The following is a 26,912-nucleotide window of genomic DNA, read 5'->3' on the forward strand; positions in this document are numbered from 1 at the left end:
GCACAACTGTCAATGGAAACTTTATTATTTTTAGTGCCACGATTTCTGACAATGAAATATGACGCTATAGACTCCCACATAAGTAATGATACATTGGATTTGAAGCGAGTGGAGTATATTAAGGAAAAATAAAACGTGAGCGAGTACAAATCGTTTCTATTCGTAACAGAGCCTGTTATCTCGCATGGGATCGATTGCCTCTCTCTAAATTTACTTTCTTTCTTTAGAGCCACTGTTTTGGCTAGAATTTCTACAAGAGGAACCTATTTAAGTGAACTGAATGTCAGCTTTTAAACTAAGCTGTTTCTAATTGGACAAATGTGTCAATTGCGCTCCAACAAGGTGACAAATTTGTAGAGAAAAGAACCAATCAGAGACGAGGATTCTGTGGGTACAATTTTACAGGAAACAACAGAAATTTTTACTTCTTTCTTCTTATTTACAATGCTCGTCGACTTCTTCAGCATAAATACTCAATAAATACACGTATATCCATCAACCACGGCCGGCCACGGCTGTTCTAAATTTTCTCAGAGTCGTCTAAAACAAAGCTGATGCTGTTTTTCACCGTGTGTGCTTCTCTGCCTCAGTTCCCTTGGATGCATCTCGCACCTTTCGCATGGCTAACTTTCGGTATCTCTCTAGTTCCTGTAAGGATAAAAGGAAATTTTTAACAATTAATTTGCAAAACGAACAAGGGCCGTTTTTTGTAAACCCTTGTAAGCCTTGATTAAAAATATGACACAAACAGCGGTGATAAACATTATGAAAAATCGCATTTTACTAAACTTGACGTTTCGTATGCTAAGCTACATACAACGTCAAGTTTAGTAAAATGCGATTTTTCATAATGTTTATCACCGCTGTTTGTGTTATATTTTTAACCAAGTTACGATGGCCTAAAACCAAGAGTCTTGTAAGCCTTCCTCCGATTGTTATCATTTAATCTAAAGTTCTAAGAGAGTGAGCTTTTCGCTACAAGCTCACTTCACGTTACTTTACAAAATCAAGCTGAATTCCGCGCGTGAACGGCTCGGACACATGTTAGAAATTTCACCAGGCCTTCACGGTATTATTGACGTCACTACTCGTTTCGGTGACGCATACCACGTGACCCGAAACGGGTCGACCGCGACGAAAATAGAAGCCTAGGAACTAGGCAAGGGGCAAGGTAAATACTAACTATATCTTCCGCCGTTTCATTGATGAACTACTACCAGTGCTTTTAGTGCGTGCAAAGCATTTTGAAGCTGTATGTTTCCTACATATGAAAAATTGCGTACGAGTATGCAATCTATACTATCGCTCTCCCGCCCACCAAAGTCGGTTCACTTTACTGGGCCGGAAGGGTTGATAATTTCGGATTGAGAAATTTGGAATAAGAAACTGTTTGAGTGTTTTAACGACGATTTGCATAAAAAAAAAAGCATTTAATAGTTTCCTTTTTTCTCGCCTCGTGAGCGTTCTTCTTTGCGCGCGCCTCTACTCGGCACGAGCTCTATGTTGCTTCAGCCCAGACCGACAATTTCAGCGTTATCATCGTTTCCAGTTTACCTCATCTTTCTGTTTTCTCATTGTGTCCACCGCTGGCTCTGCATACTGTGGATCTTTAGAAGGATCTTCGCTTGTGCTGCGCCCCTGAGATTTCTAAAATAAAAAAATGCCTTTGTAACGCCAACATCGATCAACATCGGATTTGGGCGTTTTACTGACATCAACCACCCAATTCTTATTGCCACAATTAAACGCAAAGGACGGAATATGTAAGGAGAATTTACAATTACTTTAACGAGCTTTACCTCGGGTGGAAAAAACGTGGAGAAAGCAGCTTTCCAGAGTTCATATGGATCCCTGAAAAAAAGTGAAGATGTTTAGAATCAAGTCTGGTTTCGCCAAGTCACTTGTTGTAGGTTATTACACTAGTTTTACGAACCGAATGCAGAGCTTACTTGCTCTTAACAATTAGGATGAAGATGCTGTATTATCCTCCAATCAAATGAAAAATAAAACCAATGACGATTCGACATACGTCACATTTTCCCGCGCTTGCCGCTTCGCGTTCTGATTGGCTTATAACAGTTTTTGCCGCCGAAAGTCATTAGTTGAAGGTTAATAGCCAGCGTAGCTTGGCGTTCTAGTCAGTCGGAGAGAGCGAGAAATCGCGCGCGCGCGCGTGCAAAAGCGACGGCGGGGCAAAAGGAAAGAAAGAACGCGTTCCTTCTCTCTCGCCGCGCGCGCGATTTCTCGCTCTCCCCGACTGACTGGAACGCCAAGCTACGCTGGCTAGCAGGTTAACTTCACCGTTAGCTTTACGGCAACCATTAGGAAACAAAGCTAGAGCTCAACCTTTATACCAAGGCCGGTTTGCCCAAAAGCGGAGTAACACTTATCCAGGATTAAAAGTTAATCGAGGGTTTAGTTTCTCTTATATAAAACTATTTTTATTGCTGACGTTTTTTGGAGTTTAAGATAAGTCGATGGCAAACTAAAGGACAGAAAATATAAACAGAAAGTCTAAATGACAGGTTGAAAAGCTGACACCAAAATTGCGCTAATCCTAGATTAGCTTAATCGTGCTTTGAACAACCTGACCCAGATGTCTGCAGCTCGATGAGTAGATTTTGTATCATATTTCAGTATTCTCAAAGTAACCGAAGAAAACCGCTTTTGCTAGCAAATTTAACAAAACAGGAGTCAGTTTTATCTCCGCGATGCTATGTTTGAAATTACACCAAAAAAGCCTCGTACAATCTTCGTATAAACCGATAACAAAACGAGACGAGGAGACCAATCAGGAATGAGAATTTGGTTATTTACCTGCTGTGCATTTTTCCCATATCTTGATTGGCCACTGGTGGCGCCCCTGTTTGTTAAAAAACGAACTCTCATGGTAATTATGGGGTTTGTTTTTTTTAAAGTAGTGGTAATAACTAGATTAAAGCGACATGAAAAAAGAACAGTGTGAAAGTGTAGTTGTTGTTGTTTTCCTTTTCCTAGAAACTAGCTTAGTCAAGCCCTGGTCGGGGTCACTGTGTTGTGTTCTTGGGCAAAACACTTTTCTCTCATAGTGCTTCTCTCCACCCAGGTGTATAAATGAGTACCGGCGACATTAAACTAGGGGGGGGGGGGTACCCTGCAATAGACTAGCATTCCCTCCATGGGGGACTAGCAATACTCCTAGTTGCTTAAAGCTATCGAAACCGGGATAAGCTCCGGCAGTATGGGCCCAATGGCTCGAGGCTTCCCCCTTAGTCTAGCCGTCAAATATGAACTTGAAAGAACATATTGGACAACGGTCTGAAAGAAGTGGTTTAAACAATTTGACAGTAAGGAGAAATGCGACTTTAATTCTTATTCTCAAATCAAAAAGTAGCATGAGCACTTTGCGTGACAGTCAGTACTCCGATGCTTGTGACGTCAGTACGGTGCATGGTTCCTCTGACCATCACAACTCACGGGCTCAGCCGGAGACGGAAGAGTCTACATTTGCCTATTAGAATTACCGATCATGAAGTGATGGCAGTTAAACTTTCTCACCTATCTGAGTTAACGAATCCTGGCCAGCTGGAACAATGATTGGTTTGTTATGATCCACTGATACCACTTTACTACAAAGTTAAATAACACGATTAGAATTGTAAGTAGAGCGGCTTTCACTTGAGTGTCGAAAGTTTTAAATTGCGTTTGCTTTGGTTTTGCATTACTACGATCGGTGATTTGGTTTTCCCGCGCTTCGTATCAGCTACATGTATTTGCTTCGAGTTTTGATTGGCTCACTGGATTGTCTGTGTCCTTTGTGATTGGCCAGAGTAATAACTTTGGTTTTGGTTTTACGACACTCAATTGAAAACTGCTCTACTACAGTCAGCTCTCTCTAAAACGGACACCGTCGGGACCGGCTCCAACTGTCCGTCATAAAGAGGTGTCCGTCCTATAGGGAGTTTTTAGTTACAGTAAAATGACTGAAAAACAGCAGGGACGGGATCAACACCAGGTGTCCGTCTTGCAGAGGTATCCGTTAGGGAGAGAGTTGACTGTATATCAAACACGAGAGAAAGTGTTTCATCGGGATATCCAAAAACCGAGAAGAGAGCGGAAAATACGACGCAGAGCGGAGTAATTTTGACGAACTTCGAGGTGTTTGGATAGCCGATGAAACACTGTTTCGAGTGTTTGTTATATCTTTTCAATCGAAACAAAACACGGAGTAAACGAAGAAATAAAATCGTAAAAATCTATGCTTATTAAGACCGGATATTCGAGGGTATCCAAACCTTCTTCGCGGTTATGATTTTCTTTGCTTAATTTGACGAATTCTTGAAAAGAACACTTCTACCGGGATCAACACTTTCAATCGTAAAAAATGTTTTGGCTGATCTTACACGTTAAAAAAACGACTGTATTATTACGATAGCGGTAAATGAAAAGTATAGTTTCTTCTACTCAACCTGGGAATCAGCAGAAAAGAACCTACCTGATCGGAGTGTGGAACAACAGGGACCCCACCAGACCCCGGGTGCGGTTCGTCAGGCCCTCAGCTTTTGTGCTAAAAAACTGACAAAGGAAAAAGAGTTTAATAAGAAAAGGCTTAGAATGAATTTATGTTCGTGAAATTCTAGAAACTAAGGGTCAAGGTCACTTTTAATTGAAATAGGAATAACGTAGAGACTGACTGACTGACTGACTGACTGACTGACTGACTGCATGACTGACTGACTGACTGACTGCATGACTGACTGATTGACTGACTGACTGACTGACTGACTGACTGACTGACTTTTTTTTTTGACTGACTGGCTGACTGACTGACTGACTGACTGACTGGCTGACTCACTGACTGACTGACTGACTCACTGACTGACTGACTGACTGACTGACTGACTGACTCGACTGACTGACTCACTGACTCACTGACTGACTCACTGACTCACTGACTCACTGACTGACTGACTGACTCACTGACTGACTGACTGACTGACTGACTGACTGACTGACTGACTGACTGACTGACTTAGTCATACAAGTTTTATTCCCGTTTAACTTAGCAATATTCTGTCTCCCCGTTTACATATTTAACGCCAGCCAAATTAATTGTATTACCTACCGGTTTACAGTCTCTCCAACCGATATTAGAATAAGTAGTTACCTTTTTGTAGAAAATTAGCGCGAATTTCAAAAATTCGCGTTAATTTAAGTCGCGTTAATTTTTGTTAACGTTATTTCCGCGCCCTTGATATAGTGGAGCATTACTTTCCATGACCTTAATTCCATTATTTTAGCCCCAATTTCTCAATACAGTACAGACGTTCTTGACTCCTATGAAAAAGTATATTCGCTCGAAATGGTCAGATTCCTTCGCTTAACCCCTACGTTTGGGGAAAGTGCCAGGAACATTGTTTCCGTTTAAGAGTATACACCTTTACCGGGAAGTATTTTTTCCTTCAATTTGCGTTTTAACTTCACGGGGATTCGGCAGATTTTTGGTCTAAACTGTTTTAAAATTAGTGGTAGGCAACTTATCCCAATAAAGGAAGATATAACCTTAATTTGCGGATAGAAATCAAGCTACGGCTATAAATATCGATTTAACTTGAAAACGTAAGCCAACTTTTTCAATTTGCAATCTATTTCCACCCGAGCCGTCCGCAGCCAAAGATGCTCGTAAACAGTTTCAGTGCTCTAATATAGCGATTTTTAATAATAAAAAAGAACTGTTATTTTTGTTTCCTGCGACACAAATTAAAATTTTGGCTGTTCAAAAATCTGGTAAAATCTTTGACATAGTCCCTTTAATTAACACGAGCGTTAATTTTTTCTATAATAGGTTACTAGCATGCAAACTATAATGAACTGGCAATGGTCAGGTGTGAAAGTCCTATTGCTGTTGAAAACGTCTTTTCCAAACCTTTCAACCAATCAGCATGCCGAGAACTGCACGTGCAATTAATTGGCGTATGCTTACTTTAACTTATAACTAGACAGGCTCACTGACTGACTCACTTGATTTTGATTGGTCAAATAAACTGAAAACCAACATAAACTAATCCACGACTTAATAACGTGCCAAAGATAAGATATGTATTGTTTGACGACACTTTAAAACTAATTGTTTTTAATTTTATTCAGTCTCTGGGGACGATGTATTCCTTAGTTACTTCAAGTGTTTACAAAACATGACTACTAATTTAAACCAAAGTGACACGAAATTAATTGAAAGCGAGCACTTTATTAGTTTTCAGTTAGACAATGTTCCGGCAGACATTGTATAACATAAGTTGAAAACATTAAGAAAAACTGTGTAGGGTCTTGTTTTGCTTGTTTTTTTCTGCGTTTTGCTTTTCCTGAGGAAGGCAATAATGCCGAAACGTCGGTAAACCTGTACGGTATAAAATAGCGTCCTTTCATGATATTTTACGAATCTTATCTTCTAATTACGATGCCAAATGACTCTTTGCCGCAAAAAAGGAAAATGTACGAACGGAAAGATAAAATATGTAAAAATAAGGAAAAATATTAAGAAGTAAAAAGGGGAAAAAAAAAAAAAAAAAAAAGAAAAAGCATGGAGCATTTGCACTTTTTAATTTATGTAGTTAACACTCCCTGCCAAGGACATTTATTTTGCATACAATCCCATTACCCACTGACGACGGAGGAGGGAATTCATTTCTTCTAAGAATTTTTACTTCGGCATCGTAATTAGTATTTGACCGTCATGAGTTTTTATTTCCCCGACTTTTTTCTCACATGTTATAGAAATATCGATTTTGGGACGAAGTACATACGAGGAGACGAGAGCGATGAAGCTAAAATCGGCGTCACCTCAACGATTTAACTTAATACACTCTCTCTTTTTTATATAAGATCCTTTTTATAAAAACGTCGAGACTGGACAAGGCAGAAATTTAAGAACATCCTAAGAACGTGTCCAAGGCTGAAATTCGGTTAAGAACGAATTTTATTCATTTCTAGTTGATGCGAGTGACAAAGATATGTACTAAACAAAGAAAATCTTTATTTAGACCCAAACCTGAAACCAATTGGTGACGTGAACGTGTACGTATCGGCTAGGAATGAATTTACTACAAGACCACTTTGTTTTTAAAAATAAGAACATTTTAGGCTTAAATCTTTGAAAAAGTTAAGAACGTTCAGCCTCGGCCGAAAATTTGACGTTCTTATATAAAAAAGAGTGCAGTCTAAATAGTCTCAGACAAGTTAGGGTTTCGACATGTGACTATAAACCCTTGAAAAAGAAGAAAGAAAAAAATAAGTAGTATAATACCAACCTGTAGATGAGCTCCATTTTTGTGTGCTACAAATCGCAACGCTCTGCTTATCATTTTCCTTTTCTCGGGATCAAAATCCTGAAAAATATATCGTTAACATACATATTAATGACTTTTTGTGACGGTATTTTTCGCGCTTGGTGGAAAACCTCCCCCCCCCCCAGGAGACCGATTCCCCCCCCCCCACCTGAGGGGAGTGAAGGGGATGGAGAACAAGGGACCGTCCTATTTCTTGAATAAGAAAAGCAACCCAAGTATAGCTTTTGGCAAATGTTTGTTTGAAGTTATCAAGTCGTCCACAAGTGATGGTACATCAGATGTCCCTTGATTAGTGCTGTTTTCAATTCTTGTTCCAGCTTCCAGACTAACAACAATCCACATTCTCGGATGTTTCCAGGGCTTTTCCAATTACAAAAATTAAAACATACATTTATTATAGGAAATGAATGCTCCATGAAAAAAACGCGAATTTTCAAAATTCGCGTTTGTGAGCGTTAATTTCCGCGACATTATTTAAGTGGAGCGTCAATTTAGGAACAAACCAGAAAACAACAAACCTCGTTTCAGTGCAGTAATTTTCAGTCCTTTATAGTATAAACGCCTTAAAGATATGTCATCTGCAATATTTCTAGTTTATTCTTGCTTTCGGAAGAGTGGTACAATAGCCCAAATATCTTTTCAAAGACATCGAAAATCGCGTGAATTTTCTTCATTTTGAAAATTTGCCCGTCCCTTTGCACTAATTTCCTTTATCCAGTTGAAAGAAATTTTCCCTCCAAGTCACGTTAATTTAAATTTTAAAGACCTTGATTTAAGGCCGGAGCGTTAATTTCCTTTAATAAGGTAACTAAAGGAGTTTATTGACTGGTTACTTACCTGATAAATGTCATATTTACCACCAATAATGGCAAGAGGTATAGGAAAGGGATCGATGGAAGACTTGTCCTGCAAAACAAAGCATCAAACAAAATTAATGCTCCATGGCGGGAATTTGGCGATAAAACAAATTTCTTTACGGTTACTAGTAAAGCATTATCATGTCTACCAAGTAAGTTCTAATTATTATACAACACCAGAAAAGGATTCTGACATACAGGATGTTCTTCTCCAAATTTCTTCCAAGCTTGCTTCTTCAGCTGCTGTACAGAACTGGAATAAAAACATAAAACAAAACTGTTACATATTACAGTATACAAAAGCAAAATGTTGAAACATTTCACAATGGCATTGAACACCTTACCCTGGTTCTTTATTCTCCAAACCCTCCAGTGCTTTGTTGACTTTAGATTTGACCTAAAAAGATACAAGAGTAGATCCTGTAATTCAAGAAATGCTGTCTGGTGTGTCCCAACATTGGATGTGTCCCAATCAATAGATGTATTTTTACTGCGAAGTGTTATAAGTTGAAAATGAGCATTTTTTATTAAATAATAAACATGTGAAGAAAATATCCACACCCACCCAATGAAAGGTCAATGGATGGAGGGGATGGGGCATCTCAAAAGCCAAAATTTTTAAGTATTAATGTACAGGGATTTTCTGATGGGCTGGGAGGCTCAAAGAAACCTTTCTGTAGGTGGAAACTGATATTTTCTGAAACAACACTTTTTGACAATAAAACCACTTCATCGCTTTCCAGTGACATTTGTACCTGAGAAAGAAGTGTTTCCATAGTGTACCACAGTTCATTTGGAAGAGACAAGTCCAGTACAATCACAATAGCCATGCTCCTGTACAAGCAACAAAGCAAGGATTCAATTATAGTGATCAGTTCAAATGTTCTTTTTACTGTATATCATAACTTATTCAAGGGCACAAGAGATGAGAAGTCAAGCCTGATCAGCAAGAGGTTTGGTCAAGACATGCAATCAACCCTCCAAGTTAAGACCATTTTAGTCGCCATGGCGACTAAAATTTTGGACCTGGCGACTAAATTGGAACTGAAGTCGCCAGCCTGGCGACCAAAATTGAGAAGAAGGATTGAAAGAGTGAGCCTGATTTAGTGACTAAAATGTTTCACTGGTGACCAAACTTGAGCAGTCGGTGGCCAAATGGCCACTTAGGAAAAAAATAAACTTGGAGGGTTAGCAATGCCTTATTAGGTCATTTTCATCATCACTGATAATATCTCTTTGTATGACAAATTATTTTTAAGTCATACTCCTTGGTGTTTTAATAGGGCTGATCTGTATGCATTAGGCACCGGCGTTACTTAATTTTATAAATATCTTGACACACCCTAACAGATGTACTGTAATATCATGCTACTGGTCGTTGCCATTTCAAATGTTACTACACTCAAGAGGACCATTAAGGTCGAAAGGCATAAAATTATGTAGTTTATTAAAATCGTAGCTGTATGGTGATACACAATATTATTGATACGGTATATTTTTTTGTTATTTTTAGTATGTTTGAATGCCAAGAGATCAGTGAGCAGAGGTCATATGCTTTTGGAGTGAGTCAATTGGATTCTTTCCACCTGGTTGACCAGTCAAATTTGGATTTCATTTAGAACGAGAATCACTCTGAAACACAAAACCTTTTTAAAGTGGGTTGCTAATAACAATGATAATAACAGTTTTATTACCAGGCTTGCAAACTGCAACACAGTAGCTAAGACATGTTAGTCTGTTGGTTGTCTTAGATTAAGTTCAGAGATTTCAATAAAATTTGAAGTAAGCAGCTGATCTGAGTTGAGTAACTGGATCATTAGTGACTGCCTGTTTGAAGGAATCTTCCTTTAAATGCTTCAATTAAAGGGAAAAAAGAAGCTGAATTCTCTGAGTGAAGTAGAGCGAAGTTACTGACGCTTCTGATCAGTTGTTGGTGCTTATTGAAAGCACTTTAGGCAGTTTGGGTTCAAACCCTGGCCAGAGCACTGCATTGTGTCCGTGGGCAAGACACTTTACTCTCACAGTGCCTCTCTCCACCTCAGGAGTAATAAATGTGTAACAGGGAATTTACTGCTGGGGGAAACTCTGTGATGGACTAGCATCCCATCCAGGGGGAGAAGCAATACTCCTAGTCACTTCATGCTACTTAACAGGATAAGCTCCGGCCTGATCATCCACCAGGCTCATATGCAGGCCCCCCTGGGGGGCTGCATATGAGGGGGGGGGGGTTCCCAAAAAAGTTTTGTATGGGGAGGCTCCGCCCCGAGGTCTTACCCCTTACCCTTTTATATACCGTTTTGACAGCAATTGTACCCCTTTTGTATACTTTTTAATGAAAAAAGGTACCCCTTTCATATACCTGAAAGACATGGTAAAGACTTGAAACATGACATTTTCTTGCCAGTTTCATGTAGCGCTTAATAAATTGAAATAATTCAGCCACAAATTGCATCCGTTCGAAATATTTCAATTAAAGGCTCTTTGAAAAACCTAAATGACTGATTTCCATACCCTTTCGTATACCTAAACTTGTGAAATCCCTACCCTTTTATATACCTGAAGCCTGAAAAGGTACCCCTTTCGGGCGGAGCCTCCCCGTATAGGCCATTATAGGGAGTACCCCCCCCCCCCGGGATGCAGACTTTACCTTTACCAATCATTACGCACTAACCTGATAGTGACAGAAGTAAGAGGAATTTCAATTAACTTGGAAAGAAATGTTCCACCTCCAAGTTCCCATATGTGACCTATATCTTTGCCCTATGAAAAAAAAAAAAAAAAAAAACACAGAAATTCAGAGTTCAGATTAAATTACCTGGTGAAAAAGAATTAATCAGCCAAAGTGCAGCTGGTATTAAAATTATTGACAGTGATTTAGTTCTTTTAAGTAAAAACTTCTCCTATTTTTTTAAGCAGGTGAGTGATGCAACCAAAAAATTAACCCATAATCAAAACCCAAAATTAACTGCAAATGAAATAAATTAATTGCACGGTATGGGATAAAACAAACATTTTCTGCAAATTATCAGAATTATGCTAATCGTAGCACTAACCTGCTCAAGTTTGCAAATCTAGTACAAACACTAACACCAATCTAGGGGTGGTGAATGGTCCTTCAAAAAAATGTGTGTGATCATTTCAGGGGTCTCGTCTTCTCAAATTTTTCTTTGCTTCCTTCTCAAAGTCTCAATTTCTTTTTCAAGGCTAAAATGGTCTTGGGCTCGCAGAAAAGATATCAGTCTCGCCGTCTCGCAGAGTCTCACATTTACCATTCGACACCCTTCAATCTGTACATGAATATTATTATAAAGTGACTTACAATATTATGACCACTTTTAGCTCTTCGTCCAAATGTGTAATCCAGAGCTGTAGTTGGTTTGGGAGCTTCATCTCTACAACAGAAAACAATAACTATTATTGTAAAATTCATTAAATATTCATGCGGTTGCGAACCAATCCCAGTACCATATTCAGATCACATGTACAAAACTGTAAACCCCAATACAATTCAAACAAAAGAATTAACTTTTGACACAAACTCCTGCTCAGCTAATTAGTATTCATTAACTTTTGATACAGATCTGTACTGATTCGCATTCAATTTATTGTTTTCATTTCACAAGTAGAATAAAAATTTAATATTCGCGTCCGATCTGTATGGCCGTTTATAATGGCTCGCCTATCGGCTCGCCATTGTAAACGCCCATACAGATCTCCTGCTCATATTTTATCTACTACTTATTATTATATTACAAAATTCTTACTTTCTCATTTCAGCCTTTAACATTATCACTACAACTTGTTTACAAAGTTGCCGAGCGTCTTATAGATATGTGTACCAGGAAGAGTTCTACTTACCGATCAAGAAATCTTAAAATCATGGAGGTTTTCCCCTGAAAGAATGATTGACAAATAAAATTATTATTATATTTAAAATAATGAACTAGTGTAGCCCAAGGATATGAAATTGTTGTATAGTTACTTTCAACTAGAAAATGAATGAAGACTAGCAACAATCAAAGAGACTCCATCCTGAGAGAAACAAATAAATGTGCATCTTTCCTATCTTACAGGAGGAGGCAACAAGGCTGAGTGGTTTAGGGCGCTAGTGTTGTAATCCGGAGGTCTCCAGTTCAAGACCTGCCCCTGCCACTAGCTGGATTTGTTCTTGGTAGTCCCGAGTTCAAATCCTCAATCATGCTTTGTATATAGCCAACTGGTCTGCCTCCTGTCAGTTGGGATTTTTAATCATGTTATGTTCCTTTCAATATATTTTGTTTCCTGTTTCAGTGGCATGCCTGTAAACTAGCTATCTTGAAGCAAAGTGCATGACCACAATACTGACAACTTTTTTAACATGATGAACAATAACCATGACACTTACAGAGTTTTTGCTACCAAGAATAAAGATGCTGGATTCATCACTACTTGATAATGAGAAATCTTCTTGTTGGTCTAAACCAAAATAAATAAATCTTTTAGTTAATAATTAACACTTTAGTTTTCAATATCCAATATGTATGATGACTTGGTCATAAAGTGACCTTTATGGAAATAAAATTCCAAAATTAATTAATAAAAATATACCTTTATTTGAATGGTTTTCTACTTTGTCTCGTTCTTCAACTGCCAAATCCCAGATAGTTTTTTCTGACCTGTTTAAATAATATATTGTAAAAATTCAAGACACAGAAAATTTAAAAAATCTCATTTCTCCAAGAAACAATTTCCTGCATTTTCTAGGAAATTAGGTGCAAAATCTTTAAGATTTGTAAACCCAGGGATGGGATTCTACCTTTTGCTGAAAAACTAGCCATGGTATATTACTGAGTATTGGTTGGTTTACGGGACATGGTATCTGAGCTCAAGACATATATCATGGACCACAAATATGGTAGGTGTTTAAGTCAGTGAGAACAGCTGGGGAGCTGAAATTTTGCAATTCCTTGGGTGTTTTTACTAAATCGATATTATTACATTCCTTTTGCGCTTCTTGGATATGAGAAAGTTATAGCCACCTCGCCATTACAAGCAAAAATAATCTTCTTCAGCCTGGTCTGAGAAATGTGGTATACAATTAAAGTCTTTAGTCTGAGGTGGGGTTATATAAAAAAATGAGCTCTTTATTTGGATTGAGGTATTGTAGGGGCTCCTAGACCCAGTGCAGCACCCCCGTCCAAACATTTCATAGTACCCCTCAACACCTCCTCTTCCCCAGAAGGTTTAGAATGAGAGAGTTGTGAATTCCTGGACACACAATGGAGGCTGTGGCTTTCTCACCCCTCCTCCCTCCTAAATTAACCCCTGCAGCTTGTATGTCATCCACTAGCTACTGGTCTTGGGGTATCCAGATAGAGACCACACCTGACCTCTCAAATTTAGAACTTGACGTATGGTAATGTTTACTGACTACCTTCAATTATCTTAGCATATATCTCCAGAAACAAGGACTTCAGGAGGCTTACTAGCCTGTGAATACACTACAGCCGCCTCTCTTTGCTCCCGGCCCTCGCGAAACACCAATGTGGCCTGGAGGAAAGAGAGGCAGCTGTAATCGCAGGCTAGAGGTTCACATCAATTGGTTCATAAACATCATGGAGGGGGACATGGGGAGTTGCGGTGTCACTAATTTTTTTATGTGGTGTTACGGTGAATAAAATCCCATCTTGTGGTGTTACGGTGATCTCAAATCCAGCAGTGTGCGATGTTTGTGTTTTAAAACCTACGGTGTTTGGTGAAACGAAATTATTAGCGGTGTTTTCTAACACTTGCAGAACTAAATTTAGCTCTGTTATGTTTGTTAATCCATTCTTATTTGTTAAAAGCACATACCATTGTCTAGTTTATCTTTAACCCAATCCCAAGACGTTTTCATTGATAAGTTACTTAATTATATTGCAGTGACGGTGTTTCATCAAATTTTCTTGCGGTGATGAGGTACCGTAAAATTCCGGTTATAATCCCTGCCGTTTATAAGCCCCCCCCACCCCCCGATTATAGGCCCATCTATCTGAAAACAAAAAATACATCCCATTATAAGCCCTCCCGGATATAAGCCCCCTCTGCCAGATGACAATACTGAACAGGGCTAAATGTTGCTTTATTATGTGTTTTTAACTTAAAAACATTTTTCGATCAACACTCTCGTGGCTCGTTTCGAAACATTTTTTTATTCCGCTTATAAGCCCTCCCGGATATAAGCCCCTCTGTTTATAAGCCCACCCAAAACCCCTTCCGAAGTTGTATAAGCTCAGGGCTTATAACAGGAATTTTACGGTATTTATGTATTATTTTTGCGGTGTTGCGGTGTTCAGGGTCCCCCATGTCCCCCTCATTATGTCCACCAGCCTGCATTCCATGCAGGTTATGCCTAAGATCCTCTTTGCGGATCTTTGCCTTTTTCACCATAATCCTTTATTAACTTGGCATAGCATGTCAATGGACTGTGATTGGTGGATTTCAATCTGCATTGTGTTTCTTTCTTTCTAGGGTCCTTTGGTTGTCGTCATAATTACGATTGAAAGCAGCATAAAATACAGACAATTCTGCTTTCCTGTGTGTTTGCCAAATTATTTTCAGAAATGAGAAGTTTAAAATGAGAAAATTTTTATCCCGTTAGCTAAAAGGCTCATTTTTGATTACTTCGTCAACAAATAAAGAATGATAAAACTTGAATAGAAGATTTGAATTAAGGATTATTTGCTAGTTTAGCCAGCTTCTGCAGATCGTTTCCAAAGCAACCAAGACGCCATTAGCAAGCTTACATTTTGTGTGAAAAAGCTAGAAGTTACATGAGAATCGCGGAAACAGTTTATATCTTACCTTTTCTCGCTCATTTTTGCGTTACTTTGTTCAGCTTGGGCAAAATCAAATCACATTACGATATTTTTAGTTGAAATACTCCTTCTCTCCTTGCTTTTCCAATGTTTTCACATAACTTTTGAGCCCGCGGATATTTCTTGCCAGCGGATTTGTATATCGTTACCAGTTTTTTCCGCGTGACATTGGAACGCCTGACGGAAATCAGTCATGACTGCCACAGAAGTGTTCGATGAGATTTTGGCCCTGAAATCAATTTTTTGTAACCCCGGAGAATTTTATTTAATAAGCCCTTCCTCGTTAGAAGAACTTGAATCATCAACAGGACCTATTTCTTTCAAGATTGCCGTCAAATGTACCGCAGAACAAGAATCGAACGATGCCACTAAATCACTGGAAAAGACCGAAAAGAACACTCTTTGTTTTGTTGTGGAAATGACGGTTGTCATTCCACTAAACTACCCACAAACCTTGCCAGAAATATCACTCTCATGCACGGAAATCTCGAAGAAAGGTGTGACTTCTTTACGTGACAAACTGATCGAATATGCAGGAAATCAGTTCGAGAAAAAATCACAGTTCGAGTTCTGAGCCAATGATAATGGAAAATTATAGCGATGTGGCTGCAAGAAAATGCTTCATTATTTTTCGACAAACGTGCGTTGAACATCGAAAGAAATGATAGTTCTGGGGATGATTCTATCCTTTTACTCAAGTTGGACCACATGCGGAATAAAAATCGTTACATCAGAACTATAACTCGCTGGATTGATGAGCTGAACTTGAATGGAAGACTTTTCTTTGCCAGTTATTTGATCTTGATTTTGTTGACAGGGGAAACTGACAATGTCAGAGAATATTTACGGAGACATAAAACTTGCAATGTTGACGTTGACTCTTCTGGAAAACCATGCAAGGAAAGAATGATAAATGTTCTAGTGCAAGAGAAAGCTCCAAGTAATTTGAGGTAAAATGATTAACACTTAGTTAATGACTGGTCCCGGGAAACAGTAAATCTTGTTTCCGCGGAGAATCTTAATGTTTCTGGAGGTGGAGCTGAGGGAAACATTGTGTTTCGAGGAAAACAAAATTAACTGGTTTCCCAAGGGACCAGTCATAAAATGATTTGCTATATATCACAACAAAGAGTTTAGAAGAATGGCAGTCATTGGTCGACATTAGCAGGTAACAGTCGGGTAACAGAACACTGATCTACATTGTTACCCTCTGACGACATAGATTTTGCAATGATGCCCACTCAGTTTTTTGGCAGGAATGTCCATTTTTATTGTTCGAAGTCATACATGTGACCTCTAAGTAGCCAGTGAGAGTGCATGCTGTTGGGAAAAAGAATCCATCTATATATCAACTATATGCAAATAAACAACACACCTGTACGTTGTGTAATCAACATCCAATTTTTCTATACATCATCACTGCACCTTTCAATAACAAGAGCTCTGCCCAAGCAATGGTTATGTTTTACACTGCTGTCAATCATCTTAGTGAACCTCTCAGCAAACAGAGGTTCAAAAGGTCTGATATCTGTCAATTGTGATTGGTAGATTTCGATCAGCTTTCTGTTTTTCGAGGTTTGCTGGCTGTCACCATGGTATTATGAATAATTGATTGATGGCAGTGAAAAGCACAACTATTTGGTTTTGAACTTGAGAGTTCGTGTGTAATTGATTGAAAGGTGGAGTAACCCAACAAGATGATGTTAATCATTCCATTTCAAGCAGTAAGGTGACGAGAATAAGAAAATCTTGAACTAATCAATTATGGGTATAAACATCAGAAAAGCAGTGCTCAAGGGACACACCCAACGTTTTGTCTCAAATATTTTTTCTTGGAAATTTGTGGTAAAATCATCAAGACAACATCGTGTTCACTATTAGAATTAACAGAATATTGTTATTTTAACACTGTTGATTGAAAGTTACCTTATGGGAATTATTTCAATTTTTTTGTCATTTGTGTTAATTTTGTAGGATTTGTGGCCTTGGTGAAGGTGAATGCAAATCTCTGTCAGAGTTAGAGGAAAGATTTACAGAATTAAATCTTGAACATTTTTTCAAGGAACACATCAAGCCTTTGCTCTAACCAAAATAACATCTTCTCTATGCAAAACAAGCTCAGTCGGGAGAATAAAAGCCAGTTTTCGCAAATCTTCGTTGAAGCACTCGAAGTATTTCCGAATCATTTCATCCAATCAAACCTAGCGCGAGCGCTCACGAGTACTCTAAAAGCCGTCGCGCTTATAAATATGTTATGTTGCTTAGCAACTTCTGGGACAAAACCCGCGGGCTCAGTCACTTCTTGGAGAAGTGATGTCGCGCCATCAACTGGCACTTGTTCCCCCGACTGAGCTAACAGAAAGGCTTATCATAAAGGAGATGTTTACACCTCAGGTGTAGTTCATAAGTGGATATCTCCAAAAGTCAACCATTACGTGGTCCTGCCCACCAACAGAGTTGTTATAAACAAACAACTCACCTGTGGCTACTGTTAACAGGCATGAAAGCCTTTCTCAAGCTATCTTTGTGGTTGATAAAAGAACTTACAACACTTGAAAATAGTGGCTGAGTTTATTTGGTATTTGTGGTCAGATCTGACCTGGAAGGCTGACATAATTTATTACACAGCAAGATATTTAAAATTAGTAATAAATTAATATACAATTTGAATAATTTCTAGTGATGCTCGAAGTTAAAAAAATGATTTTTGTAACAAAAAACAGATGAAGTTTCTTTTCTTCAACATTTCCATTTCAGAAGAGAGATAATCACTAAATATTGACCTAGCTAGCATTAATTTTTGATTTTTGCTGTTACATAACAGATACAAATGACCACATTTCATTCTAACAGTGCAATGTACAAACGTATCAAATTAAAGGCAACTTCAAAGAATAATTTCGTGTAAAAAAGGAAAACAGAAGCAAAAAGCTGGAAGGGTTATTGGGTATTAACCTCAGAAAAACAATTGTGTTGCCCTTAACCAAGCTTTTCCATCACCAATCATCTGCCTTACACAAAGAAGAAAAGGAAACGTAATGTGATGTTGAGCAAACTACTAAAATTTCCTTCAAATGAATATAATTATATATAGTTATGTCTTTGCCTCTTTGTATTAAAAAATAACTTATTACAAAATAAACTTGATTACAAAATCAAAAAACTGTATAACATCTAACTTTAATAAAGAATAATAATTTATGTGCAAGTTTTTTGTACTGCAATTTGTTTCCTTTTATTTTTTTTTAATAAATAAATAAAATAAAATTGTACATTTATGTCGCTGGAAAAAAAATATTGCAAGTGCTGTATACATGAAGCTTTTTCTGTGATGTTAGTGCGATAGTTCTTTCAGGAGATCATCAGAATCCAAAGAAGTTAGTGATGAGCTTGAGATGTTTCCAACTCCATTTCCAGACACTCCTAACAAACAAATCACACCTTTTGTTAATATCAACCACAAAACTAAATTCTTGCAGATATCTTTTTCATAAAAAAGCTGTTGCTCATTAGAATATATAGAATAGACCATGTCGTGGTTTCAATGCCATCTTGATGAAAAGAGAAAAGCGGTCAGAATTTACAGTGTTTGTATGGGAATCCGATAGCAAATTTTTTTTTTTTGCAAAAATTAATTCTCAACAGCTTATGAATCGCAAAGTTAAGATACAAAGGAAAGAATTGTATTCTCCAAATTTGATGGATGTGGCTGTGCTGGAAAGCCTCCAGTAGTTACGTTTTAAAGTTTTCATACATTTGTCTTTTTTTTCTGCAAATTGACTAGGTTTATGGGAAAAAGTTTCAGAGAAATGTATGGAAAATTAAAAACAAAACTTAATGCTTTTCAGCCCAGCCACATCCTTCAAACTTGGTGAAAAAACTTTTACCTAGTATCTTAAACTTTACGATTCATAACTCGTCCAGAATTCAATTCTTAAAAAAAATTATTTGCTGTCAAATTCCCATACAAACACTGTAATTTCTAACGGCATTGCCTACCTGTCAAAGATGGCCTTGAAAACCGTGATAAGGTCTATAGATATGACATGACAGTTGCATCAAATTTTTCGTGTGAGCAAATGAAAAATGTAAGCTTTAATGTAGGAACACTTTTGCACTTTTAGCCAGTTGTAGCAATTTTTTTTTATAAAGAACAAAACTCCCTGTTTTGTGTCTTTATAATGGAGCCCTCGCCTACAGCTTTGCTAAGATTCTCTCCATACCCGCTTGGGACCAAAATGATGAGCTGTGATTTTCATTAGTATAAGAGTATAAAAATATAGAAAGAAAGATGTAATATCACGCCTGACTAGTAACAGAGAGACGCGGGTTCGAATCCTGCTCGGGGCATGTAATTTTTCTTTCATTTCAGAGACATGTGTCGAAAGCCTTCTGTAATTTATTTACATCTTTCTTTCTGTAATTTATTTACATCTTTCTTTCTGTTTCTAAGGCTTTCATGGCTTCATAAAATTTCTGTATAAAAATATAGAAATGGATGTTTTATTTACATACTGCTTACCATTGTTACCTCGATGTGATCTGTCAAGTTGTAAAGAAACCAGTTCTGTGTCGCTGGGACTGCTAATATCCAGTGTTGTCAAGCTCAGATCAGTGTTACTGCTGCTGGATAACATAAGATCATCTGAAGCTGCTTTGGTTTTCTTTTTCGCACCTTTTCTTCTTGGTTTAGAGTCACCATTAGTCATCTTTGTTTGCTTGGGCAGACGTGGCTGAGGTAGTCTCACAGAAGAGTTACTACCTGTGAAACAAAATTTGAACAAAAAAGCACAATCATTCACTTGTTTTCTGAAGGTCGCCACAACATGAAAAATCCAGGGAGGGCTCCCATGTGAAAGAGACAGGGATTAGGGGTGTAACGTTGGGGTCTCATTTAGGAAATTCCTTTAGGGGTTTTATTTAAAATTTCTGATGAGCATCCCCATCTGTTTCATATGGGAGTTCTTCGTGGGAAAAAATTTTAAGTGGAGGTACAACCCTCCAAGTTAAGACCATTTTAGTCGCCATGGTGACTACAATTTTGAAGCTGGCGACTAAATTGGAATCAAAGTCGCCAGACTTGTGACCAAAATTGAGAAGAAGGATTGAATCATGAGCTTAATTTAGCGACTAAACTTGAGCAGTTGGTGGCCAAATAGCCACTAAGGAAATAAATAAACTTGGACAGTTGAGGTGTGTTGTCCAGGCTATCGAGCATCATTGAGAGTCGTGCCTCATAAGGAACTTAGGTTAAATCTTTCAATCATTTAATCTCAACATTAATCAATTTTCAAAGAACTCAACAAGACAATAACATAATTTTGAAGGTTTTCTTACTGGAGACTCCTGAACGCCTGATGCTGGACTGCATTTCTGATTCCAATTCAGAATACTGATGACTGACTTTGTTGACAAGGTGCCTGCAAACAGAAAATTATCCACAACATTGCAGTCGAATCCCTCCTTACAGCCACCTCATTAATACAGTTATGGTTTTGCAACCAAGATATTAGCATGTTCATTATTTCTTAAGTAGGAACATTTGATGGCTCACTGCTGGCTGTGTTAACAGCATTACATTGCTGCATTTATTTGGAAGTTAATTAACTAGTACCTTTTTACATCAAATTTTGATTGTGACACTATAGGCATATTTTCTTGTACTTTTCATGCCCAAAATTACTTACTTGAGTTGCCGTATGTCATAGGCGTCTGATTGTCTCTCATCAACGATACTGCTGAGACTTCTTGACTGTGAGCGCTGATTCTCTGATAGTGATGATAAAGCCTAAAGGGTATGTCATTAAAAACAACACTGATCAATACTTTCAGCCCTGAACGGTGATCAAAATCTAACTTTCCAACAAACTGTAAGAAATCAAGAATCATTTTGAAACTTGACCTGGTGGACCCAGTGATTATTTGACTCCTGTAGTTTATTCAAGCCTGGTGTTTATTAAGCAGGGTTTTTGTGCATAAGTTAAACAAACATGTATCTTGCTTGTATAACTACAACTTATCTTACCTCAAATAAATACCTGAGGGGCCTATTTTCAACTCCACTTTGGAGACCCGACGTTTAATCAAGGAAATACGGTTATGTTCAATCATCTCAAAACTATCAAAAAAAAGATAAAATGTCTTACCCTGTCTAATCTGTCCTGTTTACGAAATACATCTCTTGACTCAGCAAGGGTTGAATGCAGCTCCATTTCCATTTTTCCTGGTTTATTTTATCAATTAATATCAAAACAAGAATTAGATGTTAAAATATCTTTTAATTACCAGGGTAATAAATCATTATTTATCAGTATTTATCACAAGTCGGACAGAGTAAAAATGATTTTCTTTTACCCAGCTTTGTTTTAAGGTGCTCAATGTCCCTTTGTAAGGATTCTGTTTCGTCTTCAACAATTCTTCTCCTTCAAAAGATTGGACAATCACAAAAAGTATTTAAAATGCCATGATTGACACCTTCTACCATAATTTATTTTATAAATTTATAATGTTCCTGTACAGTAGAATCCTGATTTCTCCAGCCCTCAGAACTTTTTTTCTGATAACTCAAACCAAACTTTACGTCGTTTCCCTTGTTTTACCCCCAGACTTCGAAACTCCTGCTTTCTTCAATCAATTTTCCTTTTCCTTACAGGTTTGACAAATTGGGAATCCACTGGATTTTAACAAATTGCATGTTTATCACAACATTTTATGAAGCCAATTGATGTAGTCAACTTAGTCTGTGTCTTGTAAATATTTTTTAATTTATTTTTTTTTGGTAGATTATTTTCTTGTATTCTTCCTTTTATCTCATCCGTTGATCTTCATTGGGTATTGTTTTTATTGCCTTAGGTTCAAGCAGATAATTCTATTATAATATTTCAGAACATACTTGTCTATGATGTAAAAAAGGTCATTCATACCCCTTCTTATTAATAAAGTTAAACTTCATAACAAAACTCACGCTTCATTGACAACAGCTGAGTCACTGCGACCAGAGCTCTCACCAGCACTCTGTCTGAGCTTTGCTTGGCTTTGAACAAATTCCAGTTGGCTGTATACATCACGTTTAAACTAAAAGTAATTGGAATGAATACTATAAACTAATAGCAAATACAAATTATGCAAATGATGTTATGATAAGATTGATAAGTGTTATCTTTCATTACAGTAAGTTTTAAAATTCTGTTATTGATTTTATACTGAAAAAGACTGTGTCACAGCTACTACCATTTTCGAGCGACCGTGAAAGGCAAACTTTTTTCTGCGTTTTCTCACCTGTAAAACATTCAAGTTTGTCTAGACAAACTGTCGCGTTTTACAAGTAAACCATTTAATGTTGTTTAACGTAAAAAATACTCTCGAAATAAAAAAAATAAATAAACAATCGCTGATCGCTGTCACAACAATTGCCAGAAATGTAAAGCCGCCCTTTGCTTTCGACATTCATTGAAGAAATATAAAAAGTCGACGCAAAAGTTTTCAAAAACCATTGTTTCATGTGCAGAAACACACCGGCGGAGCTGTTAAACTTGACATGTTGACGCTCCAAACGTTAATTGGTTCAGTTGAAAAACGCGACGGTTTGTCTAGTCAAACTTGAATGTTTTACCCTTGAAAAAACGCCGAAAAAAGTTTGCCTTTCACGGTCGCTCGAAAATGGCAGTAAGTTAATTTTATGTTATGAAGTTTTGTCAAATATTCACTGTGAAACTAAATGTTTGCAAAGACCTAGTAAGTCAAGCTTTTTAACAGCCCTGCAGTACATCTCTAAAAAACTTATATCCTCCTTTCATGTCTACATAGCAGTTTAAGAATACTCCTCTGGTAATTCCTCCCATGTACGTACTTGTTCTAGTTTTCTTTCTGTTTCAATGTCCACTCCTTTTTCTCTGAGCCTTTCATTCAGTCTGCTAATCTCATCTGAAATCATGAAAATTAAAACACTCATTAAATGAAACTTTAGATACATTTAAGAGGATATTTCCAGAGTTGTAACTGCAGACCGAAGGGGTTGTTAACAGTATTAAAATAATTACTTTGGAGAGTTCAATGTAAAACTCACAACACATTCTGGGAGTCATACCAAGTCAATCAGATTTGTACTAAGCTGACTTCAAGTTCCAGCAGTATAAAATTATAAGGACAATATTTGTACTTATTTTGTTCCTTGGCCATTGTAAGGTTTTCAAACTGTTCAAATATGAAGGAAAATCACTTGATACTCGTGAACAAAAATAGTTGCAGGGAGCCAGAATGAGAAACTCTTGAAAACCAAAGCATTCATGTTTCAGAACCTTTCATTTTCTTTATATCTGTAGCTTGAATATCCCTTTCTTTTTCCAGTTTCTTGACTGTGTCACATAATTGACTCACTACCTATAGAGCAACATAAAAAATATGTACTAAATATAATATAAAGAGCAAAACTATACTTCTAATAACTAGTGGTAACCACAGGTTAGAAAGTGCGGGCCTTGACGCACTTAGAAAAGGTTCTGGTAGACAGTGTCGATAAATAAATGATAAAATGGACAAAAGACAATTATTCCGAGTAACACGTCACGCAAGGAATGCACGTTTTCATCGTTTTCTATTGCCGCGAACCGATCAAAGTTGTTTTTTGATTGACGGTTTTGGGAAGTGTAATCGAGCATGCGGTGTGAATTGAGATGTGATTTTTCTCATTCGTTAAACTCGCTATGTTGTCAGTGTTATAACAAATATCTCGACAATAACCGTTGTTGGAATCATTCGCTTTACCGTGGTTTATCTGTGATACAATCACAGCAAATTTTCTTAAAAGCAATACCTATAAAACAACGTCCTTCATCGAGTCTTCCATGTGACAGAAGCCTGTTGTAGATCTTATGTGACAAGCTGTTGAGAGATTGACTCATTTTATGCATTCTTATCGTTTTTGGAGAACAGATTTTTCTCTTCCGGTCTTAGGACAAACTGTCGTGATTGACACAGTTTTCGCATTCCGATCGTTCTTAGTGGAAGAACAAAATTTTCAACTTCCGCTTTCTGTTCGCTCTGTATTGAGGTGGCGCGCACGCGTAAAACGCAATCCGCTGGTCACTGTCAAGATTAGGGTTGCGGGCCTCTCTTGGGCCTGCAAAAAGTATGTAACATTGTGCAGTTTGTAAGTGATTTGAATGTTTGGCATATATTCAATAATTTTTTATAATAAAATATTGAAAAACTAGAGCATAGGATAATGCATTTGCAAAGTTTTAATTGGTTTAGCGGCAACTGCATGGATATCAACCATTATTCCATGCCTTACAAAGTTAACATGAATGAAAAAAGTACATCACTTGTTTTATTTCATGAGTTCAGGCTTGTTGATCATCTGCTCTCTCATATTACCGGTATACAATACATACATGTGTGCTTGTGAAATCATGGTAAAACATTCAATGACCGTGCATATATAACAGCCTGGTGCTGTGTTATACATTACTGGAATCTCATCCTGGGGCTAGTAATATTGAATAATACCCCGGTAACATAGATTTTGCAATGTTGCCCAATAAGAGACTAGATAGATAGATAGTTTATTGATATTCTTACATGACAGTCTAAAAACTGAATTGCGTAAAAACAATTTTGGCAAAAAAACAATTTTACTGTTACCGTAGATGTCATGTGACCTTGAAGTAGTCAATGAGAGCGTGTGCTGTTGGGGAAAAAATTTTAGCTATATAACACCAACAGTTACCTCAGCTTGTTCCTCAACTCTTTCAAACAACGCATTCACTAGCGCAGGTGATGCCTGGCTTGATGGAGCACTTGTTGCCATACCAACGGTTTTTATTGGACTATGTTTACTGCTTGGCAAGTCCCATGCCACAGTACCTTTATATGGGCTCCTGGCAGCCTGGGACCTAAGATTGCCTGTTGATATAAATATATGTAAAGAAGCAGGAACTGACTCATCTCAAAGTCCCCCCTCATTTTTCAGAGTATGTGTACCCATTCTCGTCCTCACTGAAAGCCCCTTGTCCCTCTCAGCCAGTAATTAAAGCCTGTGCACAAGAAACAAGTGGCTCTGGGGACACTTGATTTGAATTAAATGAAGGGAGGTTCAGATCTAATCAATTAAATCAACTGTTTTTAAACGCTTTTGTGACAAAGGGATTTAAAACAGTTCATTTTATTGGCTGTTCCTTTTGTGTAAATTCTGCCAATCAAATCATTTTTCCCCAAACCACTTGTTCCTTGTGCCCCAGGTTTCTCTGGCTAGGGACTAGTTGCAAGCCGCTCCGGGAACAAGAATGATGTGTATCTGGTCCGGAGATGGGAGCACTAGGAGAGAGAGCCTAAGGAGAGACGAGAAAGAGGAAAGAGGAGTTTCTCCTTCCCTTCACCCCTCACCTGTACAACAGAGAAGACTGGAGTGGAGACATGTCAGAAGCAGCAAACATTTGATGCACTTCCTTTTGATCCTAGAAGTACAGTGTGGTTCACTGATATGTCCTTCATGGGAAAGATAGAACCCACAATGAAATACCCGGTGAATGGACTTACTACCTCCCAACGTACGGCTTTATAGCTCAGTTGGTAGAGCATTGGGCAAGATTTCCGCACAGCCCCCTACATTAATTATGCATACAATTTTCTGACTGATTCGTTCTTTTCATGATTGCTGTTTATGTATAGTGATAGTATGAAATAGTTGCATACATAATTAATGTAGGGGGCTGTGCAGAAATCTTTCCGAGCATTGCTCTGGTATTATTCCCAAAGAACACAAAGTTAAATCTTCTTTCCACTAACTGCTTAAATTGGTGGACCCATGGAAAGGAATCAATACCCGATCTGCCCATTATATTGTAGGATTTGATGAAATAAAATTGTATAATTATATTGAAAATAGCTCATTGAGGTCAGAGATGTAGGCATGTGTGGAATGCAGCTATTTACCTCGCAATTTCTTGTCTACTTAAATTATACTGATCTGATAGACTGAGAGTAAAATACCATAAATACTAAAGAAGGTATAGCAAGGTTTTCTTAAGCTTACCTCGCGAAAACTGCATTATATGTTGGGTCATCAAGGTGAAAATAGCGAGTTTAAAATAAATTACGAATAGCAGGTGTTTTGTTTTAAAATTTAATTACACCAACGTGCAGTGATAACAGCCAATCAAACTCACCGCCATGATGGATTCCACTTGACCTGGGGTGAAATGCTTTTGTTTTGCTTGAAGAACCCAAGCGATCCTGAGTGTAAACAAACAAATTGCCAGTTAATCTAACGGTATATGGAACTCGTGAAGAATAGAAGAGCTTTTTATCGGGATTCTGATCGATACAGATAAAAAGTAAAGGTGTTTTGTGTGAAATTTCGGTTTCCGCCCAATGTCTGCGTTACTGTAATCTTTTGTAAAACCTAAAGGAATGTGTGACAAATCGCGTCCAAAATCAAGAGCTACTAACCCGAACTCTGGCCAGATTCGTCTCTGTTTCACGGACAATAGAAGAAAACTTGTTCTCCCACTCCATTGCTTAGGGAACTATAAACAGAACAGTTAGAAATTTTGTAGTACTTGCTCATTTCATTGCAACGGTGCAATTTGACACTTCGTGAAAGGCTCATTATATATACCGCTGACCATCGTGAGGGCGCTGCGCTTGGCTTGGCAGAACCTTTTGCAACGGGTGAAAATCATCGGAAGGGGGGATCCGAGGGACATCCTAGGGAATACAAACTCCCTCTTCAAGCAAACTGTGAGTCTTTAATATGCATCTATGTTAAGCCCCATGGTGAGGGGGGGGGGGGGGCAACCCACGGGAATTTTATCACGAGTCTCTCCCAGAGCTCTCCCAGGGTAGGGATTTTGACATCTGCCTGAATTTCAGACATCCCTCTGTGGTCGCCTACT

The 26,912-nt window shown here is 37.9% G+C and overlaps 3 protein-coding genes across 4 annotated transcripts; 1 reads left to right on the forward strand and 2 right to left on the reverse strand.

The window, feature by feature from the left end:
- Positions 1-4: 4 nt before the first annotated feature.
- On the reverse strand, positions 5-15,124 carry LOC144637771 (cytoplasmic dynein 2 light intermediate chain 1-like). Its single transcript, XM_078496847.1, has 17 exons — positions 15,005-15,124; positions 12,770-12,837; positions 12,567-12,637; positions 12,041-12,075; positions 11,502-11,574; positions 10,854-10,942; positions 8,938-9,016; positions 8,527-8,579; positions 8,381-8,435; positions 8,163-8,231; positions 7,287-7,364; positions 4,475-4,554; positions 3,538-3,608; positions 2,818-2,863; positions 1,800-1,851; positions 1,555-1,647; positions 5-648 (listed from the first exon to the last, which is right to left on the reverse strand). The coding sequence occupies exons 1-17, from the start codon at positions 15,016-15,018 to the stop codon at positions 565-567; spliced, it is 1,110 nt and encodes a 369-aa protein (XP_078352973.1). The 5' UTR covers positions 15,019-15,124; the 3' UTR covers positions 5-564.
- An 82-nt stretch (positions 15,125-15,206) lies between these two features.
- Positions 15,207-18,264, forward strand: LOC144637773 (RWD domain-containing protein 3-like). The gene is given in 4 exon segments (XM_078496850.1): positions 15,207-15,571; positions 15,573-15,608; positions 15,610-15,968; positions 16,993-18,264. Coding segments are annotated over 4 exon segments (867 nt in total). The 5' UTR covers positions 15,207-15,211; the 3' UTR covers positions 17,105-18,264.
- On the reverse strand, positions 17,571-26,602 carry LOC144637772 (uncharacterized). 2 transcript variants are annotated; one of them, XM_078496849.1, is made up of 12 exons: positions 26,467-26,602; positions 26,184-26,250; positions 24,746-24,921; positions 23,316-23,397; positions 22,868-22,941; positions 21,983-22,092; positions 21,373-21,440; positions 21,165-21,241; positions 20,706-20,806; positions 20,356-20,438; positions 19,550-19,780; positions 17,571-18,441 (listed from the first exon to the last, which is right to left on the reverse strand). In XM_078496849.1, the coding sequence occupies exons 1-12, from the start codon at positions 26,530-26,532 to the stop codon at positions 18,353-18,355; spliced, it is 1,224 nt and encodes a 407-aa protein (XP_078352975.1). In that variant the 5' UTR covers positions 26,533-26,602; the 3' UTR covers positions 17,571-18,352. The 2 variants fall into 2 exon arrangements, with proteins under 2 accessions (XP_078352975.1, XP_078352974.1); XM_078496848.1 differs by having other exon boundaries at positions 19,541-19,780.
- Positions 26,603-26,912: the final 310 nt, after the last annotated feature.

Source organism: Oculina patagonica, chromosome 14 (genome assembly GCF_052425735.1).
Source record: "Oculina patagonica isolate OP01 chromosome 14, crgOcupat, whole genome shotgun sequence".
Classification (NCBI taxonomy): domain Eukaryota; kingdom Metazoa; phylum Cnidaria; class Anthozoa; order Scleractinia; family Oculinidae; genus Oculina; species Oculina patagonica.

Coding starts and splice junctions, on each gene's coding strand:
- LOC144637771 (XM_078496847.1), bottom strand. Junction 12,638..12,769: donor AGAAAACCATTCAAATAAAG/GTATATTTTTAT, acceptor ATTTTGGTTTAG/ACCAACAAGAAGATTTCTCA. Junction 10,943..11,501: donor CTAAAAGTGGTCATAATATT/GTAAGTCACTTT, acceptor TTTTTTTCATAG/GGCAAAGATATAGGTCACAT.
- LOC144637772 (XM_078496848.1), bottom strand. CDS start 26,532: ATGGAGTGGGAGAACAAGTTTTCTTCTATTGTCCGTGAAACAGAGACG. Junction 26,251..26,466: donor CGAATCTGGCCAGAGTTCGG/GTTAGTAGCTCT, acceptor GTTTACACTCAG/GATCGCTTGGGTTCTTCAAG. Junction 20,807..21,164: donor AACAGGACAGATTAGACAGG/GTAAGACATTTT, acceptor CATACCCTTTAG/GCTTTATCATCACTATCAGA.